The following is a 16,801-nucleotide window of genomic DNA, read 5'->3' as shown; positions in this document are numbered from 1 at the left end:
TTTGACCTCCGAGTGATTTCAGCATGAGGATGACACAGTTACACGCACCTCCATGAGAACACAAGAAGTCATCGTTGGAAATGGGCCCCGGCTCCGCAAAGGTCTTGAACTTGTTTAGCCACTGGCGGGAGATGTAGAACTGCAGGAGGCTGGGCTCCATCATGTTGAATAAACCCGACACCCTCCTACGTTCTTTCAGCGCGTCCTCGTTGCTCTTTCTGTGACGGGAACAGGCCACAGATTAATCATGGCTGCAGCGGAGTAATCAAAAGTAAGATGCAATTTCTGAATATCAAAGCAGCACAGCGAACGTTAAAATGTCACGGGGATGAATGGCCTCTTGTTTCTGACTGTCTGAGTAGAATGACTGCAGTCTCGTGTGTTAGCTTACTTATAGAAGAGCACATAAGCCTCAGCATTCTGGACGCAGGATTCTGACACCTCGGTCACACTTTGGTCATCGAATTCATACCACAGATTGTTCACATCGTTCCTGCAGTACGCTATGTAGTGGCCACCTGGGATCAGACAGGGGAATGTGTTAGAGCAGCAGTCATAAACCTAACAAGTACAAGTGAAATTCTCCTACAGGCTAATGAATGCAGGACACTCGTGTGTGTTCGCCAAGTGAAGGCAGATCTGCCCACTCACTGCTGGCAGTGCCGTGGTGACAGATGACTGACAGCAGGTCGTAGTTGGAGGTCTGGGCGGAGCTGTCTTTGGCCAGAAAAGGCTGCAGGTCCAGGCCCTCGAGCGGGAAAGAGACGTGGGTGCTTATCTTGGTGGAGAACATCAGTTCATGTCTGAAGCGCTTCAAGTGGATACACAGGATCTGGAGCAAAGGAACGAACACAGAACTTTTATTTTAGAAACCCAGTGTGTCAATACATGAGATGCATGTGATGAAGTACTAGAGATGTCTGTATACCTCTGGCAAACTTTGCATTTTACAAAATTTGACTCCGTTTCGTAATCTAAGAGGAAACAAGATGAAGAAGACAGGAAATGATTACAGTTCCAGACATTTTTTTTTCCTGTTTTTGTTGATGTGAAGTAAATGAGCAGTCGAGTTAAGCATTCAGCAAAGTGAGAATTAGTTACTCACTTCTTGCATTTTTCACAGCTGTACATGTTGTCGCCTAGAAAAACAACAAACACTCGGTTATTGAGACAGCAGTCTTCATGTTTGTGCTGGCATAACAGATTTACGCCCACTTGCTTACCCTTTAGTTCATCTCTGGCAAAGAAAGCTGCAAGACAATCTTGTAGCGTAACCACTGGACCCCAGAACCAACTGAGAATGGAAACAAACAGAGGGGTCAATTTCAAACAAAAGCAGCCAAGTATGAAGCCACAAATGCTTGACGTGAACATAAACAAGAGCGTACACATTATCAACACACCTCTTGATGTATTCCATGACAAATGCAATCCAGCCCTGCGGTGCATAAGCTTCCCCACAGGAGCCGGCTTTAACCAGGGAGGTCTGATGGGTGGAGGAGTGGAGCTTGGCCAGGTCCTCCTTCCCTGGGATGGGCAACGAGATATCCTGGAAGTTCTCCAGGGTCACAGACACCTGACAGCAGCAGAACACACACACGGTAAACCTTCAGTTTTGGTCATGGTTTTGTTGAAAAATGTCACTTTGCAGCAGAATAGTATTCTCACTGCAGCACAAATATCACTCTATGTGGCATGGCAGTGGATGTACAAGAGCATCAGCAGTATACGGGGACATCAGAGTGAAGCTCCAAAGTAGATTTTTCTGTAACATTCAATTTTTAGGACCTTGAAATAGCTAAGACACAAAGTCCTGTCCTCTAGTGCTCCCCAGTTACTGTCCGTCACACCCTCTCAGCAATCTCAATAAAGAACGAAAAAAAAAAAAAAGTAGACATCCACACTAACCCTATCACAGGTGAGGCACTGAACCGAGCTGACAATGGTCCCATCGAACACATCTGAGATGACACTGCGGTATTTCTTCTGACGTTTGTTCTTTGGAGGGGAGAATGTGGTCACTGCTGTGGGAAGGCAGAGAAAAGAGGGAAATGGGAGAACAGTGCTTTACAGCATGTCAGCGAAGACAGACAGGGGATAGGACTCTTTAGGCTTTCAATCTGGATGTGACTGTCTCTGACAACACACCAGTACCTTTCTTGTGTGAAGGGTTTAGGCTGGGCCAGCCTGAGGCAGCCTTGGGCGGGCTGCTGGACATTTTGGGAATGTGTCCCTCCATTGGGACTGGACTCTGCGTCCTTGTGTTGTTGGACATTTGGATGTCTGGGAAGGAATCTGGTGGAGAGCGGGACAAATATTAGAGAGTTTTAAAACCAAATATTTGATGCAAAATATCAAAAAGTCGGGTACGTCATCGTGTAGAAAAATAAAACATGTCTCTGCTTCTCCATGATTACCTGATGTTCTGCCTTGGACCTTGATGGCTCCCTGGCTGCTGATAATGGGCGTGGTTTCAGTGGTGGTATCAACATCTTTGTCCATGTCCACTCCAGTGCTTCCACCCATAACACCATTAACTCCAGAGCGGTAAAAGTCATTAATCATGTTCTTCTCCTTCTGCCACTCCCTGTTGGCCTGGATCTCATCTTGCTCAGGAATCAGCATCTCGGCCTCGTTGGTGTCGTCTATCAGCACGTTCCCGCCCTGCACCTCATTATCGGCCCGCTCGCTGCTGCCGCAGGACTCACATGACTGGAAGTCATTGTCCGACTGACTGTGGTTGTCCTCCTCGTGGCCGTCGTCCACGGTGATGCCGTTGGACTGGTCGTAGGGCTCGGGCAGCGGCTCCTTCAGCTCCTCGTGAAGTTGATCCATTAAGCAGCGCAGGAACTCCTGGGAGTCCTGGAGGCCGAGCCGGGATAATCACAAGAAACGTTAGCTGAGGTAACAAATTAGTTCTAGCTGGGAAAATTTTAGAGTTTTTTTGCAGCTACTTTGGTCACAGTAGTCTGTGAGAAAATGTTCATTTCCTCTCTCTGAAAAGAACATTGAAATATAATGCAGAACTAATTCCCCTTCAATATAATCATGCTTGACAGACACAGCAAAGCTTTCCCAAAGCTAATTTTTTCCAATTTACAAACAGCAAAGGCTTCACCTCTTTGTTTATCCCAATTCTGCAACACAAAATCCGAAACCAAATGCTCATGAATGTGTAATCAAACTTAATGAGCCTCAGACATCCAATCTCCCTCTCAAGCCAAATGAACTGTCCTCTCCCAGGACCTGGAATGTTAACTTTATTCATAGCAATGCTAATTCCAAGGCTGTGCAGCCCAGGGTGGCGTGACAAATGAATATTCCTCAGCTAACTCCTCTGAACAAACACTGGCAAGCCAAAGGGAAACAGGACTTTTTATCATTTCACCGTTCAGGCTTATAAATCCCTTATTTACAGACACTGGACAAAGATAAGACATGCTCCAGTCAACTGTCTTTCTTTATAGCTGTAACGTGTAAATGTTTTCTTTCAAACACCACCTGGAATCAAATCAAGCGAGTTACCTTCAGGTTTAATGTGTGCATTTGCGTGTGAATGAAAGTCAGAAGCTAGTAATTGCACAGCAGTGGATTCGGTTTATCTGGCCGAGTGATTTGAGTTGGAGCTAATGTAATTTCTGTAAAGTAATGAGGACGGAGGGATACGGAGCGGAAGAGAAAAGAGAGAGACTGTAAGATCTGTGACGACTTTACAGCTGCAGTGTCAGACCCGTAATAAACACAGCTCAGCACAAATTCATTCTTAAAACAAAAGGGTAGTCGCAGACATGTGTGTATTATGTGTGCTGCATATCACAGCTATTTACTATAAAAAGCAGAGGCAGAATAATGCATTACCACACATCTCTGAACACATTTTGAGACACCCACACATCGCTCCCAACACGATAAATATTCCACTAACTGTATAATCAATTCAAACCGTAATCCATGTTTTCTATTCATATTTATTCATTTGGAAACCACAGAGGTACGAGCAAAAAAATCCACACATTAAGTCACAAAAGATGAATGAAACAAAGTCCCAAACACACTGGTGAATATGTCTCTGCGTCTGTGTTGCACATGTATTTCACCATCAGCAATGACCCACCTGCTGAGAATATCCTCTAAACATGGGGTTTATGGCTTTGATCCCCTGGAACAAGTTGGTTGGGACCACGTAGGAGGGTCTGCAAAGTGACAAAACACAGCCCATTAAGTCTAGAGTTTGAAATCAAGACTGGCTGCTGCAGAAATGTGACTAAGGTTTGGCCGTGGATGCTGAGTTTAACGGCACCGTAACAGGACAGTCGCTCCGGAGTCATATTCTAAACATGGGAAAATGCTGAAAGTGACCAGTGAATAATGAACACGAGCTTGACTTGTGGGTTAACTTAAGAGGCTGCAGTGATCCAAGCAGCAACTGCAAATGAGACAAACCCACCTGTTCTTGTGCCACAGGTCTGACACTAGTTTCTGGTAGCTTTTGCAGAGTGCAGGCTTCTTGTCCGTCCTCACCATGCCACCACATTCTAGAAAGAACTGTGTCAAGGGCGGGCTGCAGTGGAAAGAGGGATAAATATATCATATATGGAAATCAAACAGGCTCTCACTGAATATCTGCCCTTTAACAGACTGATTACTATTACCAAAAAGCTTGTAATGTAGTGGCCAATTCTCAAAAACCTGCATATAATCCTCAGTAAGTCCAAGAGAAGCAGATTCAATTCAGACAGCTACGCTATAGTGCAAAGTTATTATGATCCGTTATGTTTGCAGATGACTGCTTAAGATCTGCATTTCACCAGGTTTACAATGTTTTTGATATTACATTCATAAAGGTCACACAAAGCAGAAAATGACAGGAGCAGGAAAGGAAATCCACAGAGGCTTAAGTTCAGCATTTGTAAATAATTCTGTCTTTTTTTTTTTTTGCATTCATATTATTTCATTTAAGTCACATCTCGCCCGTAGAGTAAGAACACAACATTTCCAGAGGTTCTGAAAACTCCGCATGCAGCTGAAAGCTGAGGGACATCGGAAATAGCTGAAAAGAAAAACAGCTGAGGGGATTTTATTTGATGGATACAGAGCAGACAGGAATTTGCAAGAAAGAGACAAACTACAGAATGAATAAGGCATAGAGTGTTCCCTTCCCTTGGCAGGAGAAAAGTCCTTCCAACTGAATAATGACCCGACAGTAACTGAAAGAAGCAGCGCTCACACAAACAGACATCAAAGGAAAGTTTCAGAAAAGGTCCCTCCTTCCGCAGCTGCGTGACTCAGTTCCTCCTATTTTTGGAATGTGATTTAGATTGCAAATTTTGACCCACATCTTTTCCCATTTTGACTTGTATCCACACGAGGCATCATCGGTTTAATTTAAAAACGTACAAGCCTCTGGGTAGATAGTATTACAAAGGCGGAAGGGGTTTGCTGCGCCTTGCTGTACCATGAAAGATAAAATAAAAAGTAAGAGGTACAAAGTAAGTAATAACACAGCCTCCGGCTCTGCACTGGAGCCCTAATTTAAGTGACCACACCAACAATCCAATCACAAAGAGTGAACCACAAGGATTGGCAATTCAATAAACAATAAAAAAAAAAAATGCGGCAGACTGGGAGAGAAACAGTAAAAGGAGACCCATAAAAAGACATAGTGGGAAAAGAAAAGAAACGGAGGAGGCGAAAGGAGAGAGGAGATTGGGAAAGAGTTGGTGTTCATTTGTAACAGAAGACCCTACAGGGAACTACAAAAGGCCATTTCTGCCATCTCAAATGGTGCACTGCAGCAATTTTCACTCAGCAGTCACTCTCCTAAATGAGCATAGCCATAGTCTGTTTTCACAGACAACAAGAGCCAGGCAAGCGGTGAATAAAACAGCAAACAGCTCCCCGAAAGAAGCGTGCCCAAAGCGTGGGCAGCGAGGGGAAATTAACACCAAGAAACAGCAAAGGGCACGCGGGTGATGTCGCAGAGGTGACGCGGGGTCGACGGGGGGATGCGGGGACAGAAGGCAGGTTAACAGAGTTCTCACCAGTTGGAGAGGGCCTGGAGGGCAGCGTTCATGTAGCAGGTGTTGCCTATGTTCTTCAGCCCTGTCAGGCCTGAGGGAGACAGAACACACCAGGGAAATTAAAACAAGCCACTCATCAAATGCTTGTAAACTCTGATGGCAGCCAGGAAGCCTCGACATTGTTAAGGGGACCCATTCCATCTCCGAGATTAATATTTTACAGCAGGAGCAGAGAAAGTGGCTACCTGGTGTATCTTAAATCAGCTGCCATGGCCACTGGACTCTGGTGTTATTTTTCTGACCAGAGCAGCGATAGCTGATTAATCTTACATGTAAGTCTGACACTGTGCCCCCCCCCCTCGACAAAATAAAAATCTCCATTCACTTACCAAAAAAAACCCAAAAACAATGAAACAGTTAATATTAATAGATTTCGTCACTCCTACCTGTATTCTTAAGCTGCCATAACGCTTTGGGGGATGTAAACTGCTTTCTTTTAGCCTCTATTTGTTTACATTTAGGGAAATTAGCACCATTAAATCCAAGCTGAATTAGCCATCAGCAGTTCCTGTTTGCTGTGTGCCTACAGACGTACAGACGATCGGATCAGTGGATTACTGTGACACTGGAGAAAACATGAAAAACATCCACAAGCAAGTTCTTGAGTTACAAGGAGAGTTAGAGGAGTTTTTTTTTTCTATGATTTCCAAGCAGATTTATGACATTTATTCAGGATGCACACCAGAGACAATGATACCTTCAGAAAGTGTAACAGACTAAAAGAGTAATGGCAAACTGAGCTATGACTCTGCAAACTGTGGCACTCATGTCAAAGAAGATGGACTGCCTCCATGGTGACCATGATGATAAGCAGGTCAAATCAGCCAATCACTTCCTGTTGTTTTAACAGACTGCATCTGTCCCCTAACCTCACGCAGTATCTTTGCCTCATGTCTCTCGTTCCACGCCCCACATACGACTCTTCTTCACCTCCCTGAGGGTGATGCGCGCCTCACGGTATCAAAACTGATGACCTTATGTGAGCAGCTCAGTCTGTGGAGGACGTCGGTCTTACAAAGCCTGTGTACTCCACCTCCTGATCATATGATCTGTATTTAGGACAAAAATAACCAAGGCGGTGACTGGTGCCAATGCCTGAGCTGCACCACATGAGGTTTAACATAACATATGCCATTTGGAGGAGCCTGTGTGCGTCTCATAGCACTGAGTGAAAACATTATTAGCACTGGTGGCTCCAGTGGGTCCGAAGCACTCAGCACTGAAGTGTTTGGGCCCTTCCAGACACAACGCAACAAAGGCACCACTGCTCTCTGAAACATATTACTTCCAATGGCTCGCACTGCGCCATGATGGCTCTTTGCTGTGTTGAGCAAAGCGGCGTGCGCAGCCCAGCTTGCTGCGGTGTCTGAAAAGCTCGACCCACTGAGCTACACAGGAGGGGTCTGTAGTCCTGCTTAGGAACCATGTGTGACTCTGTGTTGCCTCCGTTTTTTGCCAGTGCTAGCTGGCTTTAGCCGGCTACATCTGACAAAACTGTTTCTGTCTTCCCGATGATGTTTTGGATATTGGCTGCAGTCTTTCTGGTGTGTTCAAGAACAACTTCTAACAGAAGACTTGAGGCAGAGTGAGGCAAGGCATCAGCCAGCATTCGTCAGCCCTCGTACTTCGAAGCCTGCTTGGTGTGTCAGGGTCTTTAAAAAACGTCCCTCTTGTCATTTACTGCTCTTCTTAATTCAAATCATCACCTGTGCTCTCAACTAAACCAACTGCTGATTACTGAGCTCCTGTGTGTGAGGTTTAACCTCAAATTATCCGAGCAGTGTTCACTTTTTTAATTTAGGCACACTTGGATTAAGAGCTGATAGAAGGTAATTAAATTTGAGTCACCTCACTGACTTCAAAAGCATGTGACTTCAATTATTAAAATGATAATCTGGGCTAGAAACGTGTTTACTGCAGCAGCACTGTAACTCTTCATCTGCAACATGTAGACATCTGTTTCCCAATGTGTTTGTTGACCTTGTAGCTGACGTTTGTGGCCACTTCATGTTGTGAGCACGGCATTTCTGCCACCGTCCTGTAATAAACAGCGTCTCCAGTGATAAATTCTAATTATCTGTAGCGTTCATTTTGTGGCGAGCTGACCTCTGGCACGCAGGTCATCCTCCTCCTCTGTCTCCATGTCCAGGTCTTCACAGCCTCCATTAGGGGGCACTCTCAGAGAGGTCGGGCTCCCAGGGGCCCTGCTGTTATCCTGGAGCGACAGACCAGCACACACACACAACTCATCGTAAAATGCTTATCTAGTAAATGAATAACAGTGTACAAGAATTTGACAATTCAGCTGTCACTCCGGATAAACTGGTGGAAGTCGTTATCCTACAGCTCTGATAGTGATGGGAGAGCACATAGTTATGTAACTAAGTGATTATGGAGGGAACATGCGATGTATTTATTCAGACAACACAGAAAAATGTAATACTGCCTTCAACCTATACTCAGGATTGAGAATTTCTTTGAGTTTCTTCATCACATGCTGTTGTCTTTATGACTGAGCTGGCTCTTACCTGACCAGCGCTCGGTGGAGAGGGGAGGGGTTTGCTGTTGGCGTGGGGAGAGTGAGGGCCTAGTTTACGCTCCAGGAAAACCTCCTTGCCGCAGGCGTAGCACCACACTCGGAGCGTGGTCAGGTTGACTGTGAGGTTGTGCCTCGTCTCCTGCACACACAGTTGTTAAAGAGACAAAACGTTTCGTGAGCGGACGTGAAACCGTACAAAGGAAAGTGAAACAAGAAAAGAGTGTTAATATTAATCCAAGAACAGCTGATAAAGCACATGTGCACTGTCTTATCAAAAAGCTGCTTCTTTATCTTCAACACAATCTACCAATCTGTATTTCATTTGATAAGCAGCAGGCTGCTTTCGCTCTTATGTAACAAACAGAGGTGTGTCTGCTGTTTGTATGTATGTATGAAAACTTATGTCATACAACGTCAGCATCATTGACAATATTGATTTAGTACTTCAGAAAAGACTGACTGACGAAGACTGACTGCAAATCGTACAATGTTAATCTGCTTTGTTTTTTAACTGTAACACTTCTCAGTAGTAAAACTACTACAATCATGTAAAGCAGGTATATTAAATCTTTTGGTCTGTAAAATGTCAGAAAATGGTGAAACTTTCTTATTTTACATTTTCAAACTGCTTGTTTTGTTGACTAAAAGTTCAAAACCTAAAGATACTCAGTTCATAATCACAAAAGACAAAGAAAAACTGCAACTGAAGAGCTGGAGCTACACCTGAACGATGCTCAACATACTCAAAACCAATCCATGTTTAGATTTTACTTTTAATTTTAAAAAGCAGATTCCCGAGAAGCTGACATTCAACACTAACACTCACTCCCCCCTTCTATGAGATTTACTGCAAATAAGCAAAAGACAAACACAAAACCTTAAACTCATTACTGTGTTTAACATTTAATTTTCACGTTGCTGGACACTAACTCTGAGCTGAACGTCTCAGGTTGCAGATTTAGTTAGAGGCACAGTGAGGGCTGCTGCAGGGCAGACTTTTCTGCTGTGGAAACATGGCCGAGTTCTGGGTCAGCAGAACTCGGCCATGACAAACACCAGCAGCCTGGCAGGTCGACAGGAGACTGAACGTGAGCAGCAGCCGACCAGCAGACCCTGCATTATTCATCAGGGCTGCATTAGCCTTCGCACAGCGGGGCAGGAGCAGAGCTGGCAGAGGGGATGCACCAGACTGAGCACGGCCATGAAACTCCCAAGCTTAAATAATTTATGGAGGAAAGTATACCAGGTAGGACATTAACAACAAGCTGGATTTATGGGGCTTAGAGGATGTTTTTACCAGCCCACAGCAAAGTTTTACAGAAGAATTAACTGTTTTGTGGCATCATGTGGATAATTTGTTCTGTTATTTTGCTTCTGGTCTGCTGAAATGTTCCACATCATACCTTAAAAAAAAAACAAAAAACACTGCATTCGTCCAAAACAAACACACAGAAAAATACTTGGGAGATGAAGATGATGTAAAACCTGCCCGAGCGTGTCAGCAACTCGTATCATGCTCGCAAATACTCCCACAAAATGAAAGCACGGCACAACATCGCAGCCCGTTTGGATTCGACACCTGCTGCACGGTGGGTCTGGTTTTGTTCGCAAAATAATGTCAAGTCTCGTCTCCCGCCGTCAGCATTCAAGACATGACAGACCGAAATCAATAAGGAATAAGAAACGCCAGCAGTCGCTATTCTTCTCAGGGCGGTTCTGTCAGTGGATGTGCAGAAAGCAAACCCGCTCGAGCACAAATCTGATATTTTAAGAGGAGTGCCGTGACTTTTACTGTGGTGGTAATTTTCCCATCCTTTATCCACAATATGAAGAAGGATTTCCAAAGATTACCACTGGTGGAATTAGCTTCAGAAGCCTTTTCTGGTGAATAATGATGTTTGAAAATACGATCTACATGTAAATACTAATTATGTGTCCCATTTGGTTACCATAAGTACACACAGAACTGGAGCTTCAACTTCTGAAATTAGCTGATCGAGCTGCAACTTGTTACTCAGCAATTTAAAACAGTCCCTCGTATTTATTCGCGGTACACAGCAGTCGACTGTGATACGACCTCATGCGATCTGATCCTGCAGCAGTCTTTCTCGTTGCATAGGCAAGAGATTTAAATGCTGTCCTCACCCCCCCTTGGGGCCTCCAAGGCACTAATTAAGCATGGCCTTCTTTTTTACAAGATTTAAAGATGGCTTCCGCTGAAAAAACACAAAAGGCGGTTGGCGTGCTGCACAGACAGATGTCCTGGATAAGTGGACGGATATAAAATCCACTGGCAATATCACTGAAAATCAGTTAGCTAATATTATATTTCTTTGCCAGCCTGCTCTGTATCCAGAATCTGTCTTTCATCTGGGTGGAGGGCTCTGCTTCTGAAGAGGTTTGCACTTGAACAGGCCCTTTCTGGACAATGGTTTGAGCAGTTTCGTGGATACTAATAGGCAGAGCAAATTGCATGTTTGCCTTCATATTCCTCCTTCTCGCCTTCTAACCCCACTTGGCCCTGGCGTGCTGGAAGAAAAGCCTGAGTCAACAGTGGGAAGACCAGAGGCTGAGTAAAGCTTCGGAGCGGCCAGGAGGGGCAGATACTGTAACCATGGAACTGACAGTGCAACTGAATCACCCCATTTCCCAGAGGAATGGCAATTAATAATGGATGATGTGCTGCTGAAATCGCACTGAATGTGGAGGTGTGGGCAGACAGAGATAGCTTGATGGTTTTAACAATTTGTGCACTTCAAAAGCTACGAGATGCACATGCTGGCTCTCCGACCGTGTGGAGAAAAATGTTAAAAATAAAGCAGTGCTGGAGGCAGTTTTATTCCAAGTCATGGCTCCTGGGACCCTGAAGTGGTATTCCTGTCCCGTCCGGCCATCTGTGCCTGCTTCTCTACTGACTCCCCTTTTGGTTTCAACATCACAATAAAGACTTTCGAGACGTCCGCCCTTTCAGTCACATCCTGTCCTCTTTCTCTTTTCCATGCTTTCATTAATGTTTCCCTGGTGAAAGGCACCAATGAGGCTTGAGCTCTCTCACCTGCGAGTGCACAGTGCTGTGGTCAGTGTGAGATTCTCCACAGCCTACGTACGCACAGCCATTCTGGAGAGAAAAACAAAACAGAAATCACATGTTTCTGGCAACAAACAAAATTGTAGGATGTTGTATTTCAACCCATCAAATCAACTTTTTTTTGTTTTTTTCCCCACTATGATCGACTCGTACCTCCAAACACGCCCACAAATTTGGTCCTCCAACTTTACAGTCTTGGCACTGGCCCTAGACAAACATGAAGACACGCAGGTTAGAGTTGAAGAGAGAAGGGGAGCAGCGAGGAGCAGCAGAGTTCAACAACAGACAGGAAAATGAGGCTGTGAATTCAGACTTGGTAAAGTGATATAATAAGTTATTCACAGTTTTTGCTGAGTTCACCAAGTTCAAGACTTTCAAGACCTTTATAACACAACATAGCACGCAATACTTGTTTCAGAGCCTGCTGTGCATGCAATCCACTGTCACAACAATCCTACTTTTAGTTTATAACTGCACAACATCTCCTCACATCCAGCAAGAGGAAAGTGACTTCAATCACTATTAAGGATTTTCAAGACATGCACATAACCTGATATTAAAAGGAAAATAAAAGAGAGGTAAGTCATAGTCGTATGTAGGGCAGGGTCATGATGGAGGGTCACTCACGTGGGATTTCTGAATGAGTTCCTCCTTTGTGATCTCCCCCACGCAGTCCAGGTGGGGGCAGTCACTGCTGGACGCCGGCGGCATCACTCAGCCACAGGTCTGGGTGGGAGAGAGAGTGAGACAAAGATGGAGGACAAAACCCAGCAATCAGTGCACAACTTGCATTTTAAATCAGGTGATTCTTTGAGCTCCTATTTATAAAACAATGCAGGACTTTTTGTTTTCAAAGAACGTTTATCGACCACACATCTGATACATGAGAGAGGACGAGAAGATGCATCCAAAGAAGACCACAGAGGACAAGAAAAATAGTCAAGCTAATGTAACCTGAATCACCAGCCAGCCCACGACATAAGTTTTCCATGCCTGCATGGCTGACAAATTCTTAATACCAGCCACTGACACGCCAAGCAGCGCATCACGCCACAGCTGTCAACAGCTCATGTGGAACAAGCTGCGTCTGAATGCTGGTGCCATAAATGAATTCAGTGCTGACGATGCAGAAAAAAGCAGAGACTATAAGAACAAGTTGGAACAAATCTTGTGCGAACACTGCCCAAATGATTCAATTCTGCTAATCACCAAAGCTCAATCAGTCCATAGAAAAACATGTCTATCTTCATGTCAGCTGTGGTGATTTTATTCTATTTCTCATGAGAGCAAGATGTAAAAGGGTGGCCGACTCCGACACGAGCTCAGCTGAAAGTGCACGAGAGCGGATCATGTGCATATTCACCACCACTGACAGTGACATTCAAGCGGATGATACCTCTGCAGCAGTGGGGGACAGGTCTCTGCAGAGGCGACATGGAGGAAGTGGCCCATGTTACAGGAGTGTAGGAGAAATGAGGAAGTGACACCGAGAGTGTTTACATGCGCAAATGTTACCTGGTAACACTGAGTTTTGGGAGATTGTGGTTAAGCTGTGCATGTAAACATTAAATCTTGGTTTCAGAATCCCGGACAAGCCCTAATCTTAGCTTTGAGGAGCCTGAGTTTCGCAAGAGGGCCCCGATAGAAACCATGACAATGAATGTAAACAGCTTACCCACCCCTTCCTCAGGTTGTTTGAAAGAAGGATCAAGGAGGCCATCTATGTGGAGAGCCCTCACTGAACAGAGGAGGGAGTTTGAGACGCCACCTGTCCTCAGCTGATGATGCTGTGCTAACAGTTACACCTCAGTGCTTTATGGATGAACCAGCTTGCCACAAGCTGTTGGGAATACCATCTCTTCTAACGAGCACTCTTCAGTGGCATGTCAGTCGTCATATGACTTTTACATCTCAGGTCAGGGGCTGGTCATGTGACTTCTCTGTGTACTTCTTTCCAGAGTTATTCCTGTCACAACTGAGGATGAACAGCGAAACATTTTGATGACCGGCTCTAACTACTTATTGTTCAGAAGAAACAATTACAATCCTGACGATCCTAAGATGACAGGATGACAGGAAACCATCAAGGTTCTGTTATCAGGTTCCTTGAGAAGGCCGCAATCCCATCTCCTCAACAAACAGACACAAGCTCATGAACTGTCTCAGACAAACCTTAAGGCAGCAGGTCATTCACTTGTAGACAGGACATAGGATACGTGGGGTCAGTCTGTCAAGAGTTCTCCATTTGAAGAACTGTTGCATCATAAAACAAACTACTGCCTGAGTGTGAGCAGAAGTCATTTCTCATAAGAGACAAATTATACGAGCACAGTTTGGTCAGTGGTTTATAGACGCGTCTTCTCAGCTGGACATGAACATCTGGCGAAAGTAAATCACCTCTGAAAAAACTGAGTGGATACGTTTGAAATGTAAAACCAAGAAAACAGGAAATGCAGAAAATAAATAGCATATTGATAATGCACTTACCAACCAGCAAAGTTATTCCCGGAGCCACTACAGCTGTTAATGTGTCGTAACCTCATAAAGAAAGAGATTAATCATAACGATTCTCTCTGGCTGAAAAGGCCTCTTCAGACCTAAAACGTGTGATGTTGACACGTCCGTCACCCACAAGATACCACAGCCTTGAATGTGTGACCACATTGCCCATGGCAAGGCTACAAAGTGAAGGCCATGAAAGAGGACGCTGGCATTAGGGTGTTCAAGCATCGATGTTATGATGACAGCAGAGCCCAGCCCACAGCTCTCCCCTGTGCTGCACGTGATTCAGCACATTCAAACTACACCAACAGGGTAAAAACCATTCACACCGAGCGTCATGATACACCCCAACCCTCTTCGGACCTGTGATGCACAGCTTCGGCTTGCCAACAAACACTTAAGGAGACAAGAGAACATGTATGCGGAAAAAGCACACAAGACATCAAGTCACCTGATATTTTGCATGTTCATGGTTGATGAAGTGCTTATTTGTGTTGATTCGGGGGTCCACAAATTCTCATTGTTTGCACACACGAGACAATAAGAACACTCTGCAATGCAAAGAGGTGGATGTATACACACCACGTATCCTAACAACAGGTCAGGTGGGAGATTAGCATGAGCACAGGGAGAGGCTGACCCTCGGTCAAGTTCATGTTCCATCCTGTACAATCCATATGCCTGTTTCCTCACCTAATCAATAATATATATAAGCCTATTTAACAATCAGCTTGGTTAACATAATGTAGAGCTTTATTTTTTACACATTGAGTAAATCCAAACTGATGTGGAACAAGGCCAACTACAGTCCTATTTGTCTTACAGGTTCATGAACTTTGAGAGCATCCATTCAAAAAGTCAAATAAACAAATTCACTGCGCCTCTGATAGTAAAACAGCCACTATTAAATTAACAGCACACATGAGGAAAATCGAATTAGCCGGTGGTTTCACTGTCAAGCCTCTGGCGATTACACATAGCTGGTGAAAGAGAAGCTGTATATCCTCACTCTTTCACCATCACAAACCATCCTCACCCTATCATTGTCTTCACAACCACCATAATCATCATCGAGGAGATTTAAATCTGCACAAAGAGGTGGTACAGTCAGGGTGGGGCGTTGACCCAAGCCAGGCGGTGCACATGAAACCGATGTTGCCAGACTCATTGTCATCCCACAGCTCAATCAGACGCTAAATAATAGTGCACTAACACTGCAACACTGCATAGTTAGTAACCTAAGCACCATCACAGTACAGTGTCACAAGCAGACCAGCCACAAAGGAATAACATTAACAGCTAGCCATTATGTTGGAAACGGAACGTTACTTGACAGCTACTGTTAGCTAGGTATAGAGTGCGACATTTTGAATTAACTAGGTGCCAACTTATTTCGGCCAGGTTTTCAAATATAGCAAGTAGCCAGTTTTGTGAGTGGCAGATAAAGACAGCGTACAGATGTGCGAGGCTTTGGCCTTGTCCACTGCTCAAATTGAGCTGTCAAACCCAGGCGAGGCGTTGACAGCGTCACAGGCTGACTAGCAACCCTTCGCTGTTAGCATTAGCCTGTCGGTAATAATCGGTCATCAAATTAAGCTTTTAGCAAGCCATAATGGTGATAATAACGTATAAAACAAGCGGTATCCATCGATTCAACCACATAAGATAATGTTGAGAGTTAACTTAGATGGTTTGCTATTGATAACCATCTCGCTAGCAGCATGCTAGCTAATGTTAGCCTGCTAACGTTCCTGATGACATGATCACCGACGATCCCACAGTGACTAACATTACACCAGTCAGCAGCAGCTAGCTAGCATCCAAAAATAATGTTAGCCACGATCCTTACCTGCACGATGGAAAGAAACGACGTGTCTCGGGTAGATCCGGTTGTACTTGATGTGTAAGAGACGGATTCAGTCTGTATTTACAGACACATTTCAAAGGGCAATCCTTCACATTAAACGATAACCGTTCCTGTCCCTCAGCGTGGTTGCTAACGTTACAGCAGTCCCCGCCCCTTTTCCGGTTAAAAAAAGCCACATAACCCCGCCCCATCCTACTGTCAACATGACATCTTATTTTTACGTTTATGCCCTTTATACTTCAAACAAAAACATATTTGTTTATCATCACAATGAGACATATAATATTTGCAATATAGCAACTATCAATTAGGCTAAACCTGTGGCAAAGTCATATAAGCTCATGTGTGACAGGACATGCGTAGCAAATATGTACTGAATAGCAATGTGACTGATATTCAATGGTCTCAGAGCTCCTGTGAAATGGTTACTTCCTAAATTAAGGTTAAGTTGGCTGGAAAAAAAGTGAGAAGATGCTCACCTGATGATGAAAACAGTAAGACCAACAGGCAGTAAACCCATCCCAAGCGCCATCTAGTGTGTTGTGTGCATTTAGTGATATTAACAGTGAAGAAACACCCTTTACTAAAACGACAAGAAGTGTTTTGTGGGATAGAGGATGTTACTATAGGACAAGAAATGCTACAGTCTTGGGACTGATAGTTCTCCCTTCCTCTGTTCTTTAGTGATATATATATGTAAAACCTCACCCTCATATTTTACAGTT

The 16,801-nt window shown here is 44.4% G+C and overlaps 1 protein-coding gene across 1 annotated transcript in view; it reads right to left on the bottom strand.

Annotated features, from left to right (window-relative positions):
- usp33 (ubiquitin specific peptidase 33) overlaps window positions 1–16,240 on the bottom strand; it is a 20,820-nt gene extending 4,580 nt beyond the window's left edge. Inside the window, exons 1-19 of the mRNA XM_076744807.1 lie at window positions 16,059–16,240; window positions 12,335–12,433; window positions 11,861–11,914; window positions 11,675–11,737; window positions 8,609–8,758; window positions 8,187–8,295; window positions 6,042–6,111; window positions 4,448–4,561; window positions 4,115–4,193; window positions 2,418–2,862; window positions 2,155–2,295; window positions 1,909–2,024; window positions 1,404–1,576; window positions 1,224–1,294; window positions 1,106–1,139; window positions 929–974; window positions 652–832; window positions 392–518; window positions 49–218 (exon numbers count right to left, since the gene is read on the bottom strand). Coding sequence (XP_076600922.1) covers window positions 49–218; window positions 392–518; window positions 652–832; window positions 929–974; window positions 1,106–1,139; window positions 1,224–1,294; window positions 1,404–1,576; window positions 1,909–2,024; window positions 2,155–2,295; window positions 2,418–2,862; window positions 4,115–4,193; window positions 4,448–4,561; window positions 6,042–6,111; window positions 8,187–8,295; window positions 8,609–8,758; window positions 11,675–11,737; window positions 11,861–11,914; window positions 12,335–12,418 — 2,227 coding nt within the window. The 5' untranslated portion in view covers window positions 12,419–12,433; window positions 16,059–16,240. The remainder of the gene's footprint in view (window positions 1–48; window positions 219–391; window positions 519–651; window positions 833–928; window positions 975–1,105; window positions 1,140–1,223; window positions 1,295–1,403; window positions 1,577–1,908; window positions 2,025–2,154; window positions 2,296–2,417; window positions 2,863–4,114; window positions 4,194–4,447; window positions 4,562–6,041; window positions 6,112–8,186; window positions 8,296–8,608; window positions 8,759–11,674; window positions 11,738–11,860; window positions 11,915–12,334; window positions 12,434–16,058) is intronic.
- Between the last annotated feature and the right edge of the window lie 561 nt (window positions 16,241–16,801).

Source organism: Chaetodon auriga, chromosome 12, assembly GCF_051107435.1.
Source record: "Chaetodon auriga isolate fChaAug3 chromosome 12, fChaAug3.hap1, whole genome shotgun sequence".
Taxonomy (NCBI): Eukaryota; Metazoa; Chordata; class Actinopteri; order Chaetodontiformes; family Chaetodontidae; genus Chaetodon; species Chaetodon auriga.
This window is presented reverse-complemented; position numbering and strand designations above follow the sequence as displayed.